Source organism: Pipistrellus kuhlii, unplaced genomic scaffold (genome assembly GCF_014108245.1).
Source record: "Pipistrellus kuhlii isolate mPipKuh1 unplaced genomic scaffold, mPipKuh1.p scaffold_m20_p_21, whole genome shotgun sequence".
Classification (NCBI taxonomy): Eukaryota; Metazoa; Chordata; class Mammalia; order Chiroptera; family Vespertilionidae; genus Pipistrellus; species Pipistrellus kuhlii.
The window spans coordinates 7,954,852-7,980,707 of record NW_023425520.1 but is presented as its reverse complement, the minus strand read 5'-3'; the positions used below and the strand labels follow the sequence as shown (position 1 = coordinate 7,980,707).

At 40.9% G+C, this 25,856-nt stretch overlaps 1 protein-coding gene and 1 long non-coding RNA gene across 17 annotated transcripts in view; both read left to right on the top strand.

Annotated features, from left to right (window-relative positions):
* Positions 1 to 2,677: 2,677 nt before the first annotated feature.
* Positions 2,678 to 25,856, top strand: part of HNRNPM (heterogeneous nuclear ribonucleoprotein M) — a 47,031-nt gene continuing 23,852 nt past the window's right edge. For 12 of the 16 annotated variants that reach the window (XM_036449939.2, XM_036449938.2, XM_036449936.2 and 9 more), the window contains exons 1-7: positions 2,804 to 2,962; positions 12,474 to 12,643; positions 21,633 to 21,685; positions 22,603 to 22,610; positions 22,696 to 22,789; positions 24,515 to 24,706; positions 25,411 to 25,564. In XM_036449939.2, coding sequence (XP_036305832.1) covers positions 2,850 to 2,962; positions 12,474 to 12,643; positions 21,633 to 21,685; positions 22,603 to 22,610; positions 22,696 to 22,789; positions 24,515 to 24,706; positions 25,411 to 25,564 — 784 coding nt within the window. In that variant the 5' untranslated portion in view covers positions 2,804 to 2,849. Of the gene's footprint in view, positions 2,963 to 12,473; positions 12,644 to 21,632; positions 21,686 to 22,602; positions 22,611 to 22,695; positions 22,790 to 24,514; positions 24,707 to 25,410; positions 25,565 to 25,856 lie in introns of those variants that run through there. The other 4 variants (XM_036449934.2, XM_036449928.2, XM_036449930.2 and 1 more) reach the window with 4 other exon arrangements.
* LOC123652890 lies at positions 6,274 to 7,217 on the top strand. The gene is made up of 2 exons (XR_006742442.1): positions 6,274 to 6,405; positions 6,590 to 7,217. It is a non-coding gene; the product is annotated as an uncharacterized LOC123652890 (long non-coding RNA).

Below are 25,856 nucleotides of genomic sequence, written 5' to 3'. Positions count from 1 at the left end.
GACCAGCCCCAAAAGGTAGGTTCTGTTTTCTCTCATTAACCTCACTGACAGGTGAGCAAAGTGGGGCTCAGAGCAATGGGACACTTGCCCAACGTCATTCATTCATGATGGTCTTAGCACGGTTCTATTGTTTTCTGCATGAATCTCTGACTAGTCTGTGTCGTGGAAGGAACCGCAAAGAGCAAAGGCCTGGGGACCGGAGCCTGTGAGGCCTGTGGAAGCAGCAGCATGGCAGACGATGGTGCTGGGGCAATGTGATGGGGGGGTGGGGCAGAGGGATAGGAGAGAGGTAGAAAGATAAGTAGGGCTTTGTAAGCATCTGGGGGGCTGCAGAAAAACAGGATTATACCTTTAAAAAAATTTTTTTTTATTTTATTGATTTCAGAGAGGAAAGGAGAGGGAGAGTTAGAAACACCAATGATGAGAATCATTGATTGGCTGCCTTCTGCACACCCCACATTGGGGATCGAGCCTGAAACCCAGGCATGTGCCTGACCTGGAATGGAACCATGGCCTCCTGGCTCATAGGTCGATGCCCTGAGCCACACTGGCCGAGCTATACCTTTCTTGCCTCTGCAGCGCTCACTCTCTGCCCCGGCCTAGCCCTTGGAGTGTGGTACCACTGAGATAATGCAAAGGAGCCCCAGGATACGGTATATCATCATGAAATGAGAAAGCTGTTTCCTTTACAAATCTCTTCTGAGACTTTCAATTGGGTATAGGAGAAAGCTGCAGCTTGGTGCTAGGCTCTTTAATGACCTCTTACCTTAGCAAAGAGAGCAAGTGATAGGCTCAGAGCCTTTGGCAGCATGCATGCCGAATTTATACTGAATAGTGTCACCCTCATATTCATATAGCATCAATCTCTTTCTTACATATCCTCAAATATATGTATTTGAGAGAACATGTATTAAAGCTGAGGACAGTGAAACAAGGAAGGGCTTACGTGAGGCTGCTTTGGCACAGTAAAGCCACAGTGACAGGAGGAAAGGCAGGGCTGGGCTGGCTCACTGACAAGTCGGAGAAGGGGGGGTCTTGGAAACAGGTTCGGGTGGCAAGCCCAGGAGGAGCTGCCGCTGCCATTGCTCCCTTGGTTGGGACCCTTAAAACTTAGGAAGGAAAAGAAAAAAAATGCCTGAGGAAGAAATGGGGAGGAATAAGCTATTTAAAAATTTTTTTTTTTTTACAATAAGCTCTTTATGGCGACTTTACAATATGGGCTATGATGTAAAAGCACGATTTTAAAAATGCAATTAAAATTAATTATGAGATTTTTTTTTAATTTTAATTTTATTTTATTTTCCTCCGAGAGAGATTTGTTGTTCCACTTATTTATGCATTCATTGGTTGAATCTTAGAGGTGCTCCAACTGGGATTGAAACAATCAGGACGATGCTCTAACCAACTAAGCTACCTGGCCAGGGCAATTTTTTAATTGAATTTATTGGGGTGACATCAGTTTATAAAATTTTATGTTTCAAGTGTACAATTCTATAATCGTATATTGTATTGTGTGTTCACCACCAAGTCTCCTTCAATCACCTCTTATCTTCTCTATATTCTCTTCTACCTCCCCCATCCCCCTTTCCCTCCAGTAATCACTATACTGTTGTTGGTGTCTATGTTTTGTTTTTTGTTTTAATTCAAATTATAAGACAAAGGTTATTTAGAAGGTTACAGAGGTAGTAGAAGGGAGCCAGCTGGGCTTACGGCTCAGTAAACAAGTTACAGAGGCAGAAGGGCCTATGGCACTTAGGAGAGAGGCAAAGGGAAGGGGTTGCAGGTGGGGGGGGGAGGGGGCGCGGAAAGGTCAGACACAGGTGAGTTTCCCAGATGAAGAGTGTGCCTGAGTTTTTTTGTTTGTGTTGACTTAATCTTTTTACTTTTTTTTTAATTAAAATTTTTTTTATTAAATTATTATCTTTGTACATATTCCATTGTCCCCTACTCCCATATATGCCCTTCCTCGCCAGAGTTTTGTGTCCATTGGTTGTACTTATATGCATGTATATAAGTCCTTCGGTTCATCTCTTATCTCCCCCAGATAATCTTTTTACTTTTTGACCCAGATCCCCAAACCGCATAAAGCACAATTTAAAACATATGCTTTTAAAGGAAAATAAAGTGTATTCATAAAAGGAAAGTGTGAAGGAAATACTAGTTCAGAAGACGGCAAAGCCCAGGAATTTGGGCAGCGTTGGCTCAAGTCACCAGCCTGTAGGAGCCCTCAGATTGGAAGGGAAGAGGGTTTGTCTCCTCGGCCGGGCCTGGTTTCTCACTAATCTCCAGTCACACCCACTGCAGGAGGAAGGTCAGAGAAGTAGCTTCTTGTCCCTGATGCTTTGCATTTGGATTTCTCTCCCTGATTCTGACAGGCTGCTGTGGTCTCTTCCCCATCTCTGAGCCCTGCTGGGCAAGGACATTCAGAGGTTTGTGAGCCTTCTGTGCCAGGCTTCCCTCTGGTGTAGAAGTCTGAGGGAGAGCGAGGTGGATGACCCAGTAGATACGTCTAATTCCAGTTTGCTCCGGGAATCTATAATGATAAAAGCATAATATACTAATTAGACCAGGCATCCTTCCCCACGATCTTTTGGACGAAGCCGGGGCTGCGAGGGAATTCAGTACCGGTAGCCTGAGGCCCCAAATTTCACGCTTGGGGCCGCTAGTAAAAGAAGAAATGAATAGCAGCTACTGGTCCCAGCCTGTGGGCACAGGGGGCGTGGCCGGGAGCGGGGGCGTGGCCGCCAGCGGCAACGCGCGCAGGCGTTACCGGTCACGCCGGTCACGTGAGCGCGCAGGCGCAGCGCCGTGCAGTCTGTTCCCTCACACAAAGCCCAGACGCGGAGAAAATGGCGGCAGGGGTCGAGGCGGCGGCCGAGGTGGCGGCGACGGAGCCCAAAATGGAGGGGGAGAGCGGCGCGCCCGGCGCGCCAAGCGGCAACGGGGTTCCGGGTCCGAAAGGGTGAGTATGTCGCGGTTTCTTGGCCCGGGCCAGGCATTTCGCGGCGCCGGCTCCGTTAAGTCTGTTGGCTGCCTCCCTCAGGCGCGGCCTCGTTCTAGGCCTTCCCCGCGGGTCTGCCGAGGGTGGGGGCGGCCAAGGCCGTCAGGAGTGCAGCCGGGGGGCCCCGGGAGCGCCTCCCAGATTGCTCTTTCGCTCTAGACCTCGGGGCTCCGCTCTTCCGGTTCCTCCAGGCCGGGTCCGTCCCCGAGGCCGCAAGTCAGGCCTCTGGGCGCGGGATGATGGCGCGGGGCCCAGGGCCGTCGAGTCCCCGAGGCCGCGGCCCCCTCACCTGTCGGGTGACCTTGTGCGCGGGGTTTATTATTTCCCTCCAAAACTCCACCCCTTACCTGGGGTCTCAGTTTCCCGATCGGTCCGGCGGGGGGCGGGGGCGTAGCGTGCAGGACTTGGCACGCGGTTGGCCCCGGTAAACGGTAGCGGAGGCGGGTGGGGACTGGGACCGCGCGGACAGTTCCGGCCGCCTCTTCCCTCCTCGCGCCGCCTCCCGCCCGCCCGCCGCCGCCCCCACCCCGCTCCGCGCCGGGTGCGGGGTCCGAACTGCCCCTCGCCCCGCGCCCCGCTCCATCCCTCGCCGCTCCTCCCCAGGTGTGCAGGAGGTATTCCTACAGCAACCGGGCCCGCTGCTTCGTGTTCACCCTTAGAAACAAGCAGGGAAAAAGAGAGGAAAAACATCCTTTTCCGTGTTCTAGGGGGAGATTTTCCATCAGTTGCCTGGCTACCCTCTTCCAAACTCCCGTCATCTTTTTGAGTCCTGTTTGGGGCTCTGTCTCGGATCCTTTTTCTTTTTTTTTTTTTTTTAATTTCATTAAAGCATGATCTTCCCCTGTGAAACCCACTCATTCTGATTACAATCACCTGAAAGAAAAGCGTTTTGGCTCTGACCACTGGTGTGGGGAGGAGAGGAAAAAGCTGGGCACACATTTGACTTCCCACACGTTTTTATAAATTGTAACATATATTATGTATACATAGTATAGAATTTACAATTGTAACTATTTGAAGTGTGAGATTCGTTGTCATTAAGAGCATTCAATGTTATGTAACCATTACTACCATCCATGTCCAGAACTTTTTCAACATCCCAAACTGTAGCCACTAACCAATAACTTCGATTCTCCCTGACTCCTTGTTATGAATTTTCCTTCTGCCCAAATTTTTAAAATGTGCATGACTACAACTTGTGGGGGTTAATATGAACGTAGTGAAAAGCATTTTATGTTAATGAGCATTACTAAATACTGGCTTTGGTAAACTTAGGTGAGGAAAAAAATATGATGGTTGTCCTCAGAAATCAAAAGGAAGGCATTTTGGAAATACTCTCAACACTTTATTATTGAAAACTCTGGAAAGGAATTTGTTCATTTTAGACTTTTTTCTTTTTTTTTTTTTTTTTTTTTTTTAAATATATTTTATTGATTTTGTACAGAGAGGAAGGGAGAGAGAGAGTTAGAAACATCGATGAGAGAGAGTCATCGATCAGCTGCCTCTTGCACACCCCCTACTGGGGATATACCCGCAACCAAGGTACATGCCCTTGACTGGAATCGAACCCGGGACCTTTCAGTCCCCAAGCCGACGCTCTATCCATTGAGCCAAACCAGTCCTGGCCATTTTAGACTTTTTTCATCATCTGTCCAGGCTCTAGGGTATCCTCATTGGATTCTGAGAGCCTTGTTCGGAGGGCTTTAGGTACATTTAATGTCCCTAATCTTTTCTCCAAAGCACTTAATCGCAGGGTGGAGCGCTGCTAGAATCGGGCCGGATGAGAAGTTGAATTTGTTATAGATACATAGCGTCCGGGGTACTTTATTAAATTTCCCGTTTTTCACTGTTCATTTTCAAATAATTTTGTGGCTGATTCATTTGACAAACGTAACACGAACTATTAAAAGTAAAAATTTACTCTGCATTGAATCCTTTGCAGCTGGCCTCTTACCCATGTACCATTTCAGAACAGGTGGACAAAAACAAAGCTCGCTGTTAAATAAATAAAAAATGTATATTTAGTTTAGATTATCGGGAAGGTAATGCTTGTGTTAACTTTGTTTTGCAAGCAAGAAAAAAAATATTTTTTAACCATTTAGAAAACTCCGGTTAAGATAATTGACCCAAAGATTCTTCCAATAAAAAAAAAAAAAAAAAAAAGGAAAAGAAAATCTTCCATTTACATGACACTACCCTGGTAACCTCTCACTAAATGCAGCCATTCAAAGTTTATTATTTACTTTTAATCCTCACAGGAGGATATTTTTTCCACTGATTTTTAGAGAGAGTGCAGGAGAGGGAGAGAGAAACAAATATGTATCAAAGTGATAGAGACACATGGATTGGTAACCTCCTTCACACACACACCCCTGGTTGACTTCCTCATGCATCCCACCAGCCTAGGTACAGTACTTGTCCTTGACTGGGAATTGAACTCGAGACCTTTTGATATTGGGGCTTACACTTTAACCACTGAGTAAAACTGGGTAGGGCTGAAGTTTACTATTTAAATAATGATTTTAGAAAATATATACTTTTATTGAATTCAGAGAGGAAGGGAGAGAGAAATGAGAGGAAGTGATGAGATAGAATCATTGATCAGCTGCCTCCTGCATGCCCCACACTGGGGATCCAGCCGGCAACCCGGGCATATGCCCTAACCAGGAATTGAACTGTGATCTGGTTCATAGGTCAATGCTCACTCACTGAGCCATGCCGGCTAGGCAAAATAATAATGATTTGAGTGGGGTTTTGTTGTTTTGGGCTGTACGTTAAAAAGTATTTCTGTACTTGATAAAAGAAAAAAGAATTTTGAGGTACATTATATTCTGTGCTCTGGATTCGAATAGAGGCTCTGGGTTGTTTGAATGCCTGCAGCCATTTTTTGCTTTCACTTTGGTCTGGGATTTTAGTCATGGTTATGCAAGTGATAACAGACTACAAACATTAGGCTGCTTGTTTTCTGGTTCTCAGGTGGATTCTCTCATTACAGAGTTGAACACCGAATTATTCCTTCAGTATCTGTAAGCACAATGCCTGTGTTTCCTCAGCCATTGCCTTGGTGAGCTGTTTGAAAGCCTAGTAGGTATATGCAACAGTAGAAAGCTAGGAGTGAATTCGTCCCCTTCCCTGCCCTCAAGAAAATGATTGGTAGGAAAATATATCACTGCCAAAGTCACTGTGTGCCAACTCTCGCTTTTTATTTATTTATTTATTTTTTAAGTCTCGTTTTTTAAACCTTTTACAGATGAAGGAATTGCTTAGTTTAGATCTCAATTGTAGGACCCTACCTCTTAAGTCACCTGTATTAACTGCTCCCTTAAATGTTGCACTTAATGTTTACCAAGTTGTTATTTTTTGTTAGGTTGTTTGTTGATTCTCACAGCATCCCTGTGAGCTAGGTCAGTGGTCGGCAAACTCATTAGTCAACAGAGCCAAATATCAACAGTACAACAATTTGAAATTCTTTAGAGAGCCACATTTTTTAAACTACAATACTTCTAACGTCACTTCTTCCAAATAGACTCGCCCAGGCCATGGTATTTTGTGAAAGAGCCACACTCAAGGGGCCAAAGGGCTCTCTAGGTGGATATAGTTTATGCTGGTAAACAGCCAGGGAGGAAAAGAGCTTGAGTCAATGTGGGTGGTTAAGTGGGCCTGGAGCTAGAACAGTGTGATGAACTGTGCGCTCCACATCTTAACCATTTGTATGCCATAAGTGTCTATAGATCAAGCAGTGGACCTTTTAAAATTAAAGCTGTGGCATTTAACTGGTTAAATGCGTTAGAGGAGCTCAGGCTTGAAAGGGTCCTGTGAAGAATCATTTTATATAAGGAATAGTTTTAAAGGAGATAGGAGGGAAGGGATTCTTTTTAGGGTATCAAGATTGCACTCTTGGTTGAAGAACTCTACAAATAATATTATTATTCATGAGAATGTCACGGAGGCATGAGAGGTTAGGGATTTGCTATTTTAACAGAGCCTTTAGCCAGTTTGGCTCTACGGAGGGTCGGCCTGTGTACCAAAGGGTCCTGGGTTTGATTTCTGTCAAGGGCACGTATCTTGGTTTCGAGCTCCTCATTGGCCCTGACCCTGGTTAGGGCTTATGCAGGAGGTAACCAATCGATGTGTTTCTCTCACATTAATGTTTCTCTGTCTCTCTCCTACTCTCCCTAAAATTCAATGAAAAAATATCCTCAGGTGAGGATTAACAGAAAACAAACAAAAAAAATAAACAGAGAATGTAGCAGTCCTTTGTGGAGTAGGAACTTTAAAAATTGTTTTGTGATTTTTAAAAAAAAATATATTTTATTGATTTTTTTAGAGAGAGGAAGGGAGAGAGATAGAGAGCCAGAAACGTCAATGAGAGAGAAACATCGACCAGCTGCCTCCTGCACATCCCCTACCAGGGATGTGCCCGCAGCCAACGTAATGCCCTTGACCAGAATCGAACCCAGGACCTTTCAGTCCACAGACCGACGCTCTACCACTGAGCCAAACCGGTTTCGGCTTGTGATCTTTTTTTTTTTTTTAAATATGTGTACTTTTTATTGACTTCAGAGAGGGGGAGAGAGCTGGAAATATCAATGATGAGAGAGAATCATTGATTGGTTGCCTCCTGCAAGTGCCCTATTGGAGATTGAACCTGCAACCCTGGACATGTGCCCTGACCAGAATCAAACCTAAGACCTCCTGGTTCATAGGTCGATGCTCAATCACTGAGCCACACTGCTAAGACCAGTTGTGATCCTTATGTATAGTATAATTCTAGTATTGTGGAGCAGTGGCATGATAAATTATCAATTTTCAAAGAATGCAGTCAGTGAAACAATTCCAAAGCATATTAGACATATTCTTATTTTAATTAAAATTAATTATGTCTAACATGGAAAGTGCTTTCAGATATCTTAAGCTTGTCTTTACTGATGTATTATGAAATAGGTTTATAGAATTTCAGGAAGTTTTGGTTATATTGGTTCTATTTAAAACTTTGGTGGGCGAGTGGGTATCAGAATCAGATGAAATCAAAATCATTGGCAATTGGGAATTGAGAGCCAGGTAGCAAGGAGAATATTGATTGGTAAGACATTTTAGCTAGCCTAGGTAAACCACTTACTATGGTTTCATAGTAAGTTTCTTTGAAAGATTACAAATTTGCCCTAACCCATTTGGCTCAGTGGATAGAGCTTCCACCTGCGGACAGAAAGGTCCCAGGTTCAATTCCGGTCAAGGGCATGTACCTTGGTTGTGGGCACATCCCCCGTGGGAGGTTTGTAGGAGACAGCTGATCGATGTTTCTCTCCCATCAATGTTTCTAACTCTATCCCTCTCCCTTCCTCTCCGTAAAATGTCAATAAAATATATTTCAAAAAATAGTGTTGTATAATAGGCACGATAAACACATATTGGAAATTAGAGGCTGGTGCATGAAATTCATGTACAGGTAGGATCCCTAGGCCTGGCTGACAATTAGGGCCTTCCTTCATCCTGCAACACCCTGGTGGTGGTCAGTGCACATCATAGTGAGTGATCCAACTCCAGTATCCTAGTTGAACTCCCCAGGGGACACTTTGCTTGCATACTAGCCTTTTATATATATATCTCTTTGCACTCCGCTGTCCCCTCTCAGGGGACATCGGAATTCTAGCATATCACTGAGATGTCCCCTCTCAGGGGAGACATTGCAGTTTATTAGTGATTACGGGGAATTGAGTTAATTCAACGCACGTGTCCGCCGCAAAGTAGCGTCAAGTAGCTGGTAGCCAATGCCCAGAACGGTTCGGAGTGCAAAGGGATATGGATGGAGATATATATATATATATATATATATATATATATATATGTGTGTGTGTGTGTGTGTGTGTGTGTGTGTGTGTGTGTGTGTGTGTGTATATATTTATTTTCCTCCTCACCTGCCAAGAGTAAGCAGTTAGCCCTGGCTGGTTTTGGCCTGTGGCCTGAAAGGTCCAGGGTTCGATTCCAGTCGGGAGCACATGTCTGGGCTGCCGGCTCGATCTCTGGGGAGGGGGCGGGATGTGCAGGAGGCATCTGATCAGTGATTCTCTCTCATCATTGATGTTTCTCCCTTTCCTCTCTAAAATCAATAAAAATATATATTGTATTTAAAAAAAGGGAAGCAATTGGCAGAAGTTTCATTTGAAGTAGACAGGTTCCTTCTAAGTCTGATGTGCAGCCAGCCTGAGAAAGATCTACTGTAAATCTGAATGGACAGAATAAGGAGTTCTAGGGATCCTGAGACCTCGAGTGGCCATACCTCCCACATCTACCAGCTAGAAGTCCATTTTATGTTGGTATAGTTCAGATCTTGGAAGCTGCTTTCTTTAGTTTTGCTTAGGGATAATACCTTCATTGGGTTCCCACTTGGCACCCTTTTATTTGGATGTGAAGGACTAGTTTAAAAAAGACAAACCACTTTCTAATTTTTCCAGATATGCTAAAAGAAAGTCTTCCATATATCACCCAGTGTTGGAACACCATTCCTCCCAAACACAAGTAAGAATCCTGGAATAAAGATCAGCCCTTGTATTCAGTGAAGGTAGTTTTGTAAATCATCTGTACCATAGTTTTTGGCTTTTTGTTTTTTTCCATTTGTGTCATGGATCACAAATCCGCTGCTGGAATTTGTGGTTTGGGAGTCTCAGGATTCTCACCAGTGGAAAGACCAGGGTTAAGGAAGTAGAAAGTATACTCAGTGCCTTGAGAAGAACTATGGCTACCAGCCAACTCCCCAGTAGTTCCTGATCAGGAACACAGGTGTTGCCGTTGTTTGGCTGTGGAACAGGAAGTTTAGGAACAGCCTCACTTTGGCTGTGCACACACTGGCCTCTTGTCCCTAGGCTATGCCTGTCCGGCCTAAAGTCTGGTTTCGTGCTTTGGAAGTTTGCATTTCTTGTGAACCTTTTTTAATTTCCTAATCTAAGCTGAATTTGTATGTATGGAGCTTAGAACTGAAATGTTACAACATAGAGGCACCTAACACACCAAGGAGAAAAGTATTTCAAGAAAGGCCATGTCCAGAAAAAGCATCCACCCTTCTTTGCAAAAGTTGGGATTGTTTGTGTGCTGACTTTAATGTACCAGGTTTGCTCAGACTTTGGTATTCCTAGCGTCAAAGTTGGGTTGTGTAGAGCAGTGTTTTTCAACCATTTTTGGGCAAAGGCACACTTGTTTCATGAAAAAAATCACGAGGCACACCACCATTAGAAAATGTTAAAAAATTTAACTCTGTGCCTATATTGACTATATATAAAGTAATTCTCTTGAATAGGAATCAAATAAACACAAAGAAAGTATTTTATAATTACTTTATTATGAAATATTAAGTAAACAAAATAGTGAAAAATTATAAAATTCTTGTCTTGTCTGCACCTACGGCACACCAGGCAACATCTCCTGCGGAACAGCGGTTGAAAAACACTGGTGTAGAGAATAGTTTCTTTCCCTTAAATTTTTTTTTTGTGGTACAATACATGTAAGAGTTGCATTTTAACCATTTTAAGTGTACAATTCAGTGGCATCAAGTACAATGTTGTACATTATACCACAATCTACGTATTTTCTACTTCCAGAGCTTTTATCATTCCAAACAGAAACTCTAGCTTGTTTAACAGTATATTTTCAAAATTCATCTGTGTTACAACATGTCTCAGTATTTCATACCCTTTTATGGTTGAATAATATTCTATTGGATTTATATACTACATTTTGTTCATTCTGTTCATCTGTGTGGACAATTAGGTTTTTTTCACCTTTAGGCTATTATGGATAATACTGCTAGTGACATATAAGTATTTGAGTCTTTGCTTTCAGTTCTTTGGGAATGAATTGCTGGGATATGTAATGATTATATTTTTAAAATATTTTTGTTTTATTAACCCTCACCTGGAAATATTTTTTCCATTATTTTTCAGAGAGAGAAAGGAAAAAGGTGGGGGGAGGTAGGTATCGAGATCTACATGTGAGAGAGACACATGTACTGGTTGTCTCCCACACACACTTGGAGTGGTGACAGGAGGTGAACTGGAAACCCAGGGAGGTGCCCTTGACCAGGAATAGAATTTGAGGCCCTTCTGTGCAAGTGCTGATGCTCTAGAACCACACCGGCCAGAGTGTGGTTATACTATGTTTTTTAACTTTTTGAGTAATTGCCACACTGTTATATAGCAGCTGCACCTTTTTTGTTGTTAATCCTCACCTGAGGGTATTCCTCCCCCTCTTTTTTTTTTTTTTTTTTTTTTTTTTTTTTTTTTGAGTGGAAAGGGTTAGGGGAGAGATCAAGCCTGCAACTAAGGTACATGCTCTTGATTGGATTGGAATTGAACCCAGGATTCTGTATTCTGCAGGCTGACTCTATCCCCTGAGCTAAACCAACTTAGGGCTTACATTCCCACTTAAAACAATTAAAAACACATACACAACAAAAGGCACTTTTATTTGTGAAGCTAAAATTGATTAGGTCTGTGTGTATCACTTCATTTCTGTTCCATGAGATTTAATCTTTTTTATTTTATTATTATTTTTTTAAAGTTTTTTAAGAGGGAGAGGAAGGGAGAAGGGAGAGAAACATCGATGTAAGAGCAGAACATTGATTGACTATCTCCTACAGAGGATTGAGCCCACAACCTGGGTGTGTATCCTGACCTGGGATGGAACCAGCAACCTTTTGGTGCATGGGACAGTGTCCAACCATGCCCAGTCTTTCCTTCTCTTTTCTATTTCTGTCTTGGAACTAAAGCACCCAGGCAGGGAGTTGGCCTCTTACTCCCATCTCTGTTATGCCCCATAGTAGTGTGTGAATGGCTAGAGAGCAGACTTTTCTTGGGACCAGTTTCTTTTTTTCCCCCTTTTAAATACGTATTTTATTGATATCAGAGAGGAAGGGAGAGGGAGAGAGAGACAGAAACATCAGTGATGAGAAAGAACCACTGATCAGTTGCCTCCCTCATGCCCCACACCGGCGATTGAGCCCACAACTGGGAATTGAACTGTTTCCTTCTGGTTCATAGGTCAACGCTCAACCACTGAGCCATGCCGCTGTGTTGGGACCAGTTTGATAGGAGGGTGTAAGGTAGGGGTGTCGAACTCAATCAGAGAAGGGGCCAAAATCTAAAATCCAGCCTAAATCGCGGGCCGAATGGTTTACTGAACAGTCATAAACTGTCATTGTGATGGAAACGCAGCGGAGTGCAGTGATGACAGCGTGGTGCGGGCCACATTGCAAGGCCTGGCGGGACGGATTTGGCCCGCGGGCCTTGTGTTTGACACATGTGGTGTAAGGGGTGCACTACAGCAATTTCTCTATGGAACACTTTAGTTTAAATGTCTCATCAAAATTTATATTAGTCTTGTGTTGTATGTAACTTTGTGTGAATTGTAACCTGACAAATGAAATACTGTCTTTCATATGTGCTAATATATGGACCTCCTTTTCTTTTTCTTTTCAATTCAGGGAAGGAGAACGACCTACTCAAAATGAGAAGAGAAAGGAGAAAAACATAAAAAGAGGGGGCAATCGCTTTGAGCCATATGCCAACCCAACCAAAAGATATAGAGCCTTCATTACAAACATACCTTTTGATGTGAAATGGCAGTCACTTAAAGACCTGGTTAAAGAAAAAGGTAATGGTACTGGTGGTTGAGTAGGGTAAGAAGGTTGGTGTGTCAACTTTTCTGTGGCTAATTCCTTGGTTACTTTTTGTCAGTGGAAGCTGTCTGGGTAGAGCATGTGTTCTGTCCAGGCTTGAGAGTTAAGCCCTCCTATCCACCCTACTTTTATTTGTGGTCGTGCACCTGTTTGTCAAATAGGGTGGTTTGATGGTCCCTTGGCCTATTAATGATTTTATTGGCTTAATATGATATAAGGCTTCAGTTAAGCTTGAGGGGAGCCTCTTTGTGGTGAGGACATTTTTTTGAATTTTTCATAATAGGTGGGAGAGGTGTTACATTTTCTTGATCTCTGTCTAATTTTCTTTTTCTTTTTAAGCTTTTAAATTCTTGTGGGAAGGTAGTTTAAATTTTGTGGATGTCTTTCTGAGATAAAATTTAGTAGCTGGAACTTGTGCTGTTCAGATCCTAAATTATGAAACATTAGCTTGCGCTGAAATAGTTAGACTTCTCCCTTCCCCACCTAGGGGAAAATTCTTAGATTGGCAATTGGAGAGCTCATAATAAGGCCTGTCCTGTGTAATGCTGAGCATTCAGGTGCACATCAGTAACAGCCCAGGTGTCCAAATTTGGGCTTAGGGCAGGGAAAACCACAGAAGCTCTGCTGCCACCAGGAGGTCCGAGGAGGTCGGTTGCCTCCATGGTCCTCTACCTTATCCCCTGCACACACCAGGGTGTCCTCTCTTTCCCACACTCTTATTATTCTGTTTCTTCTGTCTTCCTTTCTTTCCTGATTCTTGGCCCTGCTGGTGGCACTCAGGGCTAAAGAGATTGCTCAGCCCCGGTTTAGACAAAACTGTTGATAGAGAACAATTTGTCTAATGCCTTGAGGTCTCCCCTCACTCCATAAACCCAAGGGAAACTGAGACTCAAATTACTCTTAAATGCAGGTTTTTTTGAAGGTCTGAAAGGCATTGGGTGTTTTTTTTTTTTTTGAGCATTCATAATGAAAAGAGATTTGAGCTTGATTTGTTAAATGATTAACATTTCAGTGACAGAGATGCCACTTGGATATGTTATTTTGGTATGTGTATGGTGCTCCCAGCATTGGGTTTTGAAAATATAAATGGCCCACTTCCATCATTGTCCCATCTTTCAATTTGATCATGACATGCACTAGGCATTGGAACTTCTTTGTACAGTTATGTATGCTGTTCCCATGTAGTATTACTCCAGATAACTTAGATGGAAAATGTTTTGGTGTGAGATTTGTTTTCCTGCCTTGATCAGCCAAATCATTCCTGCCAATGCTCCTAGGGCAAGAGTGAAGTTTCTTCTTTTTGTCTGAAGGGCGTGTCATGTGGCATCCCAGATGCAGTGTTCTTGGTTTTTGGGACTGCTGCTTCAATATAAGTTTAGAATTTCTGTACGGTAAAGTTGGGTCTCATTCGAATTAGTTTTTGGAATATCACCAAATTTGTGTTCTTGTGATTTGGTTGAACCACTGAATGGATACTTCCATTGACAATAAGGTATACTAGTAGTTCCAAGAACCAGGAATGTGGCTTTGAAAATGCAGAATTTTGTAAGCGATTGCAGGCCAAATTATTTTTTCACTTTAAGGAGTGTGTGAACCAGTTTTGGGACATGATGGTTAAAGTAGGTGACATTTTTACTGCTTTACCATTCAGTAATTCAGTTTTGGAAGCCTTAAAGCTGGTAGCAGCAGCAGCCATGACGTTTCTGGATGTAGAAGCAGTTCACCTCAATTTCCTATTGAACTGTATGAAGTGTGGAGCCAGCCTGGTGGTTTATTTGGATACTTCCAAACTGGTTCTCATATTCCTCTGGCATACTGCTATGAATGCCCTGGCTCAGCCCTTTCAGTGTATTTTTGGTGGTGTAATTTAGAATTACAGGTGTGCAGTAAATTAGTTATTTTTAACAAATCTTAAAATGTTCTTGCTTAGATCTCCCCTGTACAGGTTAAATTACTTTTTTATTTAATTAAATTATTAGCCATGTTAGGTTGTGAATAAAGGATTCATAAGAGTAAGATAAAATTTTTTATGGTAATGCTTATATACAGTATGTGAACCCTTAAAAAATTTACTGTTTGCATACATATGACTCCTTAAGAAACATTTTTACTCTATTATGTTTTCAAAAAAATCTATACTTTTTAAAAATAATATTTTTGTTGATTCAGAGAGGAAGGGAGAGGGAGAGACAGAATCATCAGTGATGAGAGAGAATTGTCAATCTACCCACTAGGGGTCAAGCCTGCAACTGGGGCATGTGCCCTGACTGACCTTCTGGTTCACAGGCCAATGCTCAACCACTGAACCACACCATCTGGTTCATATTATTTTATTCATGTCTTGGTATACCAAAAATAAGTTTACCAGATATACCAGTTAATAATGGCGGATTTTATAATCAAAGACAACACTATAATTTCTAGAGAAACATCAAAGGTACTTTATTCACATAATGTCCATCACTGGCTACACATTTCCCCCATCTTTCAGGTAATTTGTGGATACCGTCCCAATAGAACTTTTCTTGTTTTGAGACAGACCATTCAGAGACCCAATTTCCACTTCTTCATATGTTTTGAAGTGCTGCTTAAAAAGTGTGTGTGCCTTCAATCAGAACAAGTGGTAATCTAAGAAGCAAGGTCTAGTGAATACTTAGGGTGGGATAATACTTCCAGGCAAGATCTTTTAATGTGTCTTTAATGGTTTTGAAGTGTGTGATGGTGTGTTATGAAGCAAAATTACTTTGCTGTTTCTTCTGCCCCATTCTGGTCATTTCACGATCAAACATGGTTCAGTTTGATTATTTGTTGTTGGTAGCTATCAGTATTAACAGTTTTCACCTGGTTTTAGAAGTTCATAATACACCACACATTTCTGATCCCACCAAACACAGACCATTGTCTTCTTTCCGAAGCAATTCAGCCTTGCAGTCGATGTTGATGGTTGACCTGCATCAAACCATGATTTTGTGCATTTGGGATTCTCAAAATAAATCCACTTTTTATCACCAGTCACAGTTCGATGCAAAAAAAGACTTTCATGCCATTGAAGCAACATTTTACTGATGACTTTACAATTTTCCACTTGTCTTTTGTTCAGTTGATGTGGCATCCATTTTCCTTTTTAAAATTTTTCCCATTGCTTGTAAACGACTGGAAATTGCTTGTTGAGCAACGTTAATCTTTCTGCTAGTTGTTTTTGAGTTTTGACACACATTTTCACCCAATAATGCTTGTAATGGTTGGTCTTCAAACTTTTTTGGTTGACCTGCACGTTCTTTGTCTTTCACATCGAAATCATCACTTTTAAAGTGTTTAAACCGGAGTTCACAAGTATCTTGAGATGGAGCAGGTTCACCATAAGCTTCCCGAAGCCTACCATAACTTTTTCTTCAAAATAAAGTAATGAATTAAAACTTCCCGCAAATGCTCTTTTTTTTGGGGGGGGTGGTGAGGGTGGGGACACGAAATTTGACATTTTTAAGGGTAAAAATATGTGCTAACACCTTCAGCAAATTTGACATAAAAAGTTTTGAAGCTTGCTGTTAATACAACAAAATAGCAAACATATCAAATGCATTTATATCACATATGTGTAACTTCATCTATTGGAGAAAGTCCACATTATTAACTGGTACACGTAGTAAATAGTTATTTGAAGTCTGAAATATTTATGTGAAATCTGTTGCAAATATGTTTTAAGGTTTTTTTTAAGACTTGTTATTGCACAGGGAAGGAAAGTCAAGGGTAAGTGTCTGAGAGAGACATCCTAAAAGCATTAGTCACAAAATGATCTCTACTACGGGCACAACAGAGATTTGGGCTGTCATAACCCAGTCACTCTTATCAGTCTGCATTTTAAGAGTCTCTCCCTGATGAAATTGTCCTGTTTCAGAAAACTAGTGTAATAATTTTTTCCTCAAGATCTGAATAATATATCATTTGCCTCTCAGAATTAAGGTCTAAGCTCTGAGATGGCAGGACAGGAGCTTTCTAAGCCTAATCATTAATCATGCCTGAGACTGCCTCACGCACCACTCCCTAATTCCCTGTCTTTCCCCTTCTTTAACATCAATGTATTTTATAGTACTCATCTTGTATTTTAGCATTCTGTTAATTCATATATTATGTGAACGGGCTAATTTCCCCTGGCTTTTTCAAATCCCTTTGTGGGATCACAAAGCTTGTTTGGTGCCCAGCTTGTTTTGGTTGCACTGTCATAAAATCAACATTGCTGATTTTTTACTCACCCCCACAATATCAGCTAGAGACATGAATTAAAGCATTTTGCAGTCCTTAGAATTGAATGCCCTCTTTCCCTGAGCTTTCCTCTTCCTGTTCTGTGGGACACAGGAAAGGTTTCTATTGTCCTTACTTTTGACTATGCTTATTTTTTATGGAGATACTGCATGGGGGATAAACTGGCAGCTTTGAAGACTAAATTGTTACTGGGTTAAAAAAATTTTTTGAGAGCCCAGTGTAATATGAAACTTGGAGATAGCCAGACCAAGTTTGAGAGTGACTTAACGGTCTCAACAGTTGTCTAATTAGGATACACATCTTAAAGTGTTTGTCCATAAGGACTGGGCAAAGAAGTAAGGCTTCTGTGAGTAAAAGATGGTCTTGGGTATTTTAAACTTAAGCAGTGTTGTGCTACATTATTGGGAAGTCCTGTGTAATGAAGAAAGCTTGGCATGGGGCTGCTTGTTCTCCTGGCCTAACCTGGGAGCCAGCAGGACTGAGCTGCAGCAGCAGTTAAGCACAGAGCACAGTGTGAGGAAGAAAAGGAAGGTCAGTGATGTAGTTTACTCAGAATCAGTCCCCTGTTAGCAGCAGTTTACTTATGTAAGCAAAGTATTCCTTCTATTTTTATTTAATGTAAATTTTAAATTTCAGCTAACACAAAATTAAGGCCCAGAGGGCATGTAGAAGGTCTCCAGTGTCTCTTGGAGATGATCTTCATGGAGGGTCTATGGAACAAAGCTTACTTTCAGGACTCCTGCTGTGACCACAAAGTCAGAAAGAATGGGCTCAATCAGTTTCTAACTTGTCTATAAATCAAGTAATCACTGTGTAGAATAATTATTTTGCCATAGAGAAACAAGCTATCAATATAAACGACCTATATATGTGCCTATATCAGTGGTCAGCAAACTGCTACTCTTGGACCCTTGAGTGTGGCTCTTCCACAAAATACCAAGGCCTGGGCAAGTATTTTTAAAACATATATATATATATATATATATATATATATATATATATATATATATATATATTATTGATTTTTTTTTTTTTTTTTTTTTTTTTTTTTACGGAGAGGACGGGAGAGAGAGAGAGAGAGCCAGAAACATTGATGAGAGAGAAATATCGATCAGCTGCTTCCTGCACACCTCCCACTGGGGATGTGCCTGCAATCAGTGTACGTGCCCTTGACCGGAATTGAACCTGGGACCCCTCAGTCTGCAGGCCGATGCTCTATCCACTGGGCCAAACTGGTTTTGGCTGGGCGAGTCTATTTTGAAGAAGTGGCATTAGAAGAAGTTTAAGTTTAAAAAATTTGGCTCTCAAAAGAAATTTTAATCGTTGTACTGTTAATATTTGGCTCTGTTGACTAATGAGTTTGCCGACCACTGGCCTGTGTATATTTAAGCCTTTCAAATTCAAATATGTATTCTATGCACCCTTTCATTAGAATATATACCTAATTATGAGGTGGATATATTTGATAACATGCCCTGGTCTCCTTCTCCTCTTTATAGGCCTTTTTACATATGAATTCTCTCCAATGACTTGGACCGCTGTACCTTTTTTTTTTTTTTTTTTTTTTTTTTGTCCATTTCACACTTGAGCAGTAAATGAAAACGAATACTCTGTTTCAAAAATGCATTCAGAAGTGTTAAATCAAAGTAGCTGCAAGGATTGCCTAAATTTGTGTTCATCTCTTTAACCTCCTGGTACCTTTTATTCTTGAGGCAATATATTTTTTTTGTTTGTCGTTTTTTTTAAAAATTTTTCTCCTTTCTTGAGACAGTATTTTTAATAATTCACCTAAATGTTGGTAAAAAATGATTTTTGGAGCATTTTAAAGTAAAGGTAGGTGCTAACATTTGGTGGTATTAAGCTTTTCGGAGTCTTAGCTTTTTCCTGCAGATATTTTGATATTTAAGCTGCAATAGAACTTGTCTTAGCAGTCTCCTCTTAGGATTACATCCATGTTCAACAGTGGGGCAGGGAGCAACAGTAATTTTCATTAATACCTTCGAATTCCATTTTTGTGACACTGTTGCTACAGCCATTTTATGAACTCTGCCTTCAGTTCTGTGATCTGCACTGGTTGATTGATTCTTTCATTTATTTCATTGAATATTGCCAGATTGATAGTTAACAAATTTTGTCTTCAAAGTTTTGTTGATAGTAGAATTGACAGGTATTGCCTTATTTAGTATTTAGAGTAAAAGATCAGTAGTCTTACAGGCTTTATTATCTTCCTATAGGGAAGTATAAATTAGCTTCTGTTGCAGAGCCTGTGAGAAGCTCTGCAGCAGTTGCTAATTGATGATCCTTGGGAACAGCACTGCCCATGCTAGAGTCATAGTGATTGCCTCACTTATGACTAAATTGAGAGGAGGGAGGGTTAGTTTAATGTAATTGGCCGGGGGTAGGGGGGGGCTTTTTAAGCAAGGAATTGAAGGTTGGATATGTTTCATCACTAGAATGTTAAGTGTGAAAAGTCCTAATTTCTAAACCTGGCTTTTGTTAAAATGGTTATGACCATGAGAAAAGTTTGGCTGGGACTTGCTTGGTTTCTAGGTTGCAACGGTATCTTTTTGATAAAGTGTCTTTATGGGCACAGACTAGAAACTGTCCAAATGCAACATTATTTGACTTTTGATAACAGTTACAGTTGTCCTTGAGTTAGATAATTTGATTCTTTTGTTTATTTTTAAGGTTATTAGGCAGTAGTCATAGTCATAGCACATAGCAAATAAACTTGAGCTCTCTGTTCATTAGCTTGACACTACTTGGCATTTTCATTTACGTGGAGACAAGGGCTGTTGGTCCTCAAATGGCTGCTGCTATTGAAAAAAAAGATGGCTTAACATGGCTTCAGGAATGGCCACAACTTTTTTGGAATTGCTTTACTTTTATATGGATGAAATAAAGACAATTTGTATGACTGTCCATTGTCTGTGGTCATTTTTCAGTTTGCCCCTCAGGAGTATATACTCCACAACATTGAATTTACTAGTTGCTCCTGTTTCCTTTCTTCATCTCTTGCACTGATTCTCCTTTCTGTTTTGTGTAAAATCCTGGTTTGGTCAACATGTCAGGAAAGGACAAGGAAGGCAAGGCTGTAGACAACCTTTGAACACTTGGCTTTCTTGGTGTCAGTGCCATGCAAATATATTACTAATAAATATGCCTTTCAAATTGTTCGTTAAAAAATAATTTTATTTTACATTTAAGTATCTCCTTGGAATATTTTAAAATCCAATAATTATTTTAATGTTTTTTTGAGCAAAGGAGGTAGAATAGGCAGGACTTGTGGCCGTTAGGAGGGTTATTTTTACTATTGTAGTGCTAAACCAAACTTGAAAACAGTTGGAGAAGGCTTTACCAATATAAAAATAATACTTTAAAAAATAGCCTGTTTAGAGATTTTCTCCAAATTAACCCTTTAAATTTCTGTGTGCCATCTTCAAGTTCAGCAGCCATTTTAATGATTGACTTGATGGATTTTAACATCTGGTCATGGTGGTCATGAATTGGCATTCCAAAACTTTAGGAAAATCTGCAGAACCTTTTGAAATACTTTGTTTCCCCCTTTGTGTGGAGATTAGAAGCAAGTGAGTCTGTTTAATTGTATAGTTACAAACTGAGTTCCTGGGTCTTTTGTTGGTTTTATTTCAAAGAGGAAGAGGGAGAGAGATAGTAACATCAATGATGAGAGAGAATCATTGATCGGCTACCTCCTGCATTGGGGATTGAGCCTGCAGCCTGGAAATAGGAGTTGAATTGTGACCTCCTGGTTCCATAGGGCATGCTCAACCACGGAGCCTTGCCGGCCAGGCCAAACTGAGATCTAAATTTTCATTTAATCTGTATCCTTTATTGAGGAAGTTGAGAAAGCAGCAAGAATAAAGCCTGGCTTAATTGACTGAGGAGAATCCAGGTGCTGTTCTGATTTTGTGATGAATATTCAAACATCCTACCCTGTTTCCCTGAAAATGAGACAGTGTCTTATATTAATTTTTTCTCCCAAAGTTGCGCTAGGTCTTATTTTCGGAGGATGTCTTATTTTCGGGGAAACACGGTACTTCTGACAGTTGTGGGGCCCACTGCTTTGTGCAGGACCAGTTACAGAATTGGTGGGATATAGAGCAAAATGAAAATGCAGGTCCCCCTTGTTTAAAAATTAGGAATTTCAAGACAATAACAATATTAAACCAAGCACGTGGTTCTTCTGAGCCCTGGGGTTTCTGGACTATGCAGGTTGCTCACCATGTAGCATGCAACACCGCATGTAAGCCTTTGAGCATATATATATCCTTGATATAGCATTTGAGCTCAGTCTAGTGGCATTGCAATTTGTGTGCTGTTTATTGCTTTCACCAGTAAGAGAGTATGTGTAAAACTTCTCCCTTACCCAGAAAGTGAATCACACAGACTTATTTCCTATAGCTTTGGATTGCCTCTAGTCATGAATGCGAGGTCCAGACAGGGAAATTGATGTGGAAATCTGTTTGTGGTGGGAGGAACATCAAGGACATTGTTAATGAGTCTCACTTACCTTTACTGCACACCTGTAATGCCTAGTTCTGTGGTTTAGAGAATATGGAGTGTTTCTGGGCTTTCTTATAAGGCAGAGGCTCCATACAAGGTTGCTGATGATTGTTCTAAATTCCCATTGTTTTCTTGGCTTTTCTCCCTTGGTTTATGTGTCGTCTGGAAACTGATTTGTAGTTGGTGAGGTAACATACGTGGAGCTCTTAATGGACGCTGAAGGAAAGTCAAGGGTAAGTGTCTGAGAGAATTTCTTCTGTGGATTTACTACATGAAAAATGTAACTGTATGGTGGCGTGGAATCGAATGAAATCAGGAAGGCAGTGAGTGCTCATGTTATAGTAGCCATGTTTGATTTTGCCAAACATTTGAGTGGGGTGGGAAGGGATTTGCAAATGGGAGTCCTGCTTTTCCAAATGGCTGGCCAAAGAGCTTTTTGGTATTCTGTTTGGATGCCCAATTTTGATAACTGGGGACCAATCGTAGCATTGTCTCTTTGTTAACAGAGGAATTGGCTGTGGGCTGTGTGTGAATTATGCATGGAATTTTAGCGGTGGTATATTAATGTAAAACGTGTGTTCTTGTCTAGAAAATGTTACTCTTGGTTGTTTGCTGAATTTGAAAGTTGTGTGAACCAAAGATTCCGAAAAGATTGCCTTTTTGCCAGTAAATTGTAAAACAAATATTTAAAATCCGAACGTTTAAAATTGGCCTTGTTTAAAGAGAAAATAAACTATTTTCTGTTGTGCAATAGAATGGCTTAGAATAATCAAAAGGATGAGCTCAGTTTATGGAAGGGATGGATTTAGGAGGAGTATGGTAAGGAATTGATTGAGTACAGAGGGAAGCAGATCTAAAGTTTGTGTGATTTCTTGGAGAACCTGAATTTAGGTCTGCTTATTATAACTTCAGCAACTCTAGTGCAATGCTGGTAACGTGCAGGAAAAGGAGATAATAAGGACCCAGCTTTTAATAAGGAATACTAGGCAAGACACTTCTGTCAGCTTCCTCTTAGAAGAGTTAATTAAAAACAACAACCTAACTTTGTTACATAAATCATTTTTATGACTGTCATTGATATTTACTATTTTTTTTTCTTTTCTTTTCCCCTTTCCTTGCCCTTCTGATTGGTCTGTGGCTTCTTCCAAAGGGATGTGCGTAAGTATTGTCTAGTTACTTACTGGCATTTGAGCCTTCTATGTTGCAGGACTGGTTTCACTGATTTCCTTTTGACTTTTCTTAGCGTTGTTGAATTCAAGATGGAAGAGAGCATGAAAAAAGCTGCCGAAGTTCTAAACAAGCATAGTCTGAGTGGAAGGCCACTGAAAGTCAAAGAAGTAAGCACTTAAACACTGGATATCGTTTGTAATTGTTAAGTTGTCACACTATTAGTAGTTAGGAATAGATAAAATAATCTTGGACTGTGCTTTATGGAACAGGCCAACCTGTTGTTGTTTTTCTTTAATGTATGTTTATTGATTTCAGAGAGGAAGGGTAAGGGAAAGAGAGAGAAAAACATAAATGATGAGAATCATTCATCAACTGTCTCCTGCACGCCCCCCCCCCGCCCCCCCCCGCGAGAACGAGCCTGCAACTGTGGCATGTGTCCTTGACTGGAATGGAACCTGGGACCCTTTGGCCACAGGCCCAAGCTCTATCCACTGAACCAAACCAGCTAGGGCCAACCTGTTTTTGTTTTTATTTCAGAGAGAAAGGGAGAGGGAGAGAGAGAGAAACATCAATGATGAGAGAGAATGATTGATTTGTTGCCTCCTGCATGCCCCCTACTAGAGATTGAGCCTGCAACCTGAGCATGTGCACCTAACCAGAATCAAACCTCAGACACTTCAGTATGCAGGCTGATGCTCTATCCACTGAGCTAAACCAGCTAGGGCCAACCTATGTTTTTAATGAAAAGGGTTAATCACACACTTCAGTAATTACTTCTGTAAGAGCTTTGAATTAGTGGCTGAGTACATCCTGATTGCTGCCTTCTAACATCTGTGATCTTAGACTAGTCTGCCTCGTGTTCTCAGAGGCATTCATACTGAGCCTGTGGTTTTCTATTGTTTTTAAAGGATTCTATACCTGTGGTTTTACCCAGTTTGACCCCCTATACTTGGCCCTCCTTATTTCTAAATTGAGTTTGTCCTGACTCAAATCCTCTTTCATATCTAATCCAAATCAAATACTTTCTCTACCTTTAGGAATAGGGTTTGGGTTTGTTTGTTTTTTAATTTTTATTAATCCCTCCTTGACTTTCTTTCAATCTTGACTTGAGGATACGTTTTATTGATTTTTACTTAGAGGAGGAGAGAGTAAGAGAGAGAGAGAGAGAGAAGAAACATTGATGTGAGAGAGAAACACTGATTGGTTGCCTCACATGCTCTCCAACTGGAGAATGACCCTCCACCTTGTGATGTACAGGATGATGCGCCAACCACACTGGCCAGGGCCCTCCTTGACTTTTTTTAAATCTGTTTTTCTTGGAGGAAGATCGGTATATTCAGAGCTCAGGGAGAAAATGTGGTAGGGTTTAAGTTCTCTTGTGTCAGAAAAAGGCAGAGTTCAAGGATAGTGTCAATACCAGAGCTTTGAAGATCTGTTCAGACTTTACACAGGAGTCAGATGCCTGAATAATGTGAAGGATAGTGATCTAGAGGGGTATTTTCAAACTTTTGGAAAATTCACTTATGGGGTTAGGAATTAAAAAATCCCATTGAATTAGTAAGAGTCAGCTATACCAAGTATTGCGAAGATCTGGGAGTTCTAGATTATATCAACTAATTGAGTCACCTTCCTCCCCCTTTATTTATTATTTTATTTTATTGTTTATTTAGTTCAGTTGAGAGCTAATTTTATATCCTTTCTTTCTTGTTCCTTTGGCTGGGATTCTTCTGGCCTGGTGATTTAATTCATTTGAATTTCATGTTAAAATTTTTGAGAAATGCTTTCCAAACTACCTCTCAATTTCTGAAATTTTGGGGATATCGCTTACAGTGCGAGCATGCATTTAGTTGCTACTGGATCAGTTAAATGTAACACTTCTGTGCTCGTTTTAGGATCCTGATGGTGAACATGCCAGGAGAGCAATGCAAAAGGTGATGGCTACGACTGGTGGGATGGGTATGGGACCAGGTGGCCCAGGAATCATTAATATCCCACCCAGTATCCTAAATAATCCTAACATCCCAAATGAGATTATCCATGCATTACAGGCTGGAAGACTTGGAAGCACAGTATTTGTAGCAAATGTAAGTAAATGAAACAGTGTCTGAAGTAGAAAAAAAAAAATCAGAATTTTATGAAACAGTCTTATCAATGTATTATAAAAGTAGGTTTGATGTTTGGGAAGAAAAACTTACGAGAGGGTTATGTTATATTCTTGACCTATTTTTAAAAATCAGCCTTGGGATTGGGCTTTGTTCCCTAATGACCACCGCAGACAAGTTACAGGTTTGACTGTGGTCCCATGGGGGTGGTGGATACTGGTGTTTATTACAAAAGTGGTGGCTGAGTCTGCATTCTTGGTGGGTTTATTTAGGTGCAGGGTGAAAAAGTTTCTGAGCAGACATTATGTACTGACACATTCCCTCTTGTGTCTGGGGTAAATGTTAATGCCTTTGTTATTTGCAAAGGGAAATTTTTTTATAAAAGAAATGGGTGGGGGAGGGTGATGACACATTCTGGGGAGCCTTTTTTTCCCCTCTTAAGTTTAAATAAAAACATTACTTTGAAAAGTATGGTGATTTAAGCTGTTCTTTAGAGAAGAAACAGTAAATGGCAGTTAAGGCCAGGTGTTATAATCCTATTGGGGAAATTTTACTGCAGTCCATAAGTTTTTGTGACATTTTTCTGAAGCTTGTCTCTAACCGAAGTATGTTGCATGCATTGTAATACAAATGATGATTTTCTTAAGATGTCTACATTGAGATTTTTCTTCCCCCTTCCTGATTAGCTGGATTATAAAGTTGGCTGGAAGAAACTGAAAGAAGTTTTTAGTATGGCTGGTGTGGTGGTCCGGGCAGACATTCTTGAGGATAAAGATGGAAAAAGTCGTGGAATAGGCACTGTTACTTTTGAACAGTCCATTGAAGCTGTGCAAGCTATATGTATCCTTTTATTGGATTTCACCTCTTGGGGAACAGCTTGTCTAAATGTTATGTTAGTAATATAGGCTTGTGGGGGAAAGTGGTTAACTTTGCATATTTCTGTTTCCTGAGTGACTAGAGGGAATGTATTTTTGTGGAATTGGAGAAGTTCTCCATAATGGAATTGATCTAATCCTGTGTAGATAAAAGGGCTGGTTAGAAAGTAGGCACGTTCCCATAAGTAGTCTTTTCCAATGCTTTCTTTTTAAAGGAGTCTGGTTTGAAATGGGACGCCCAATGAATGTGCCACTGG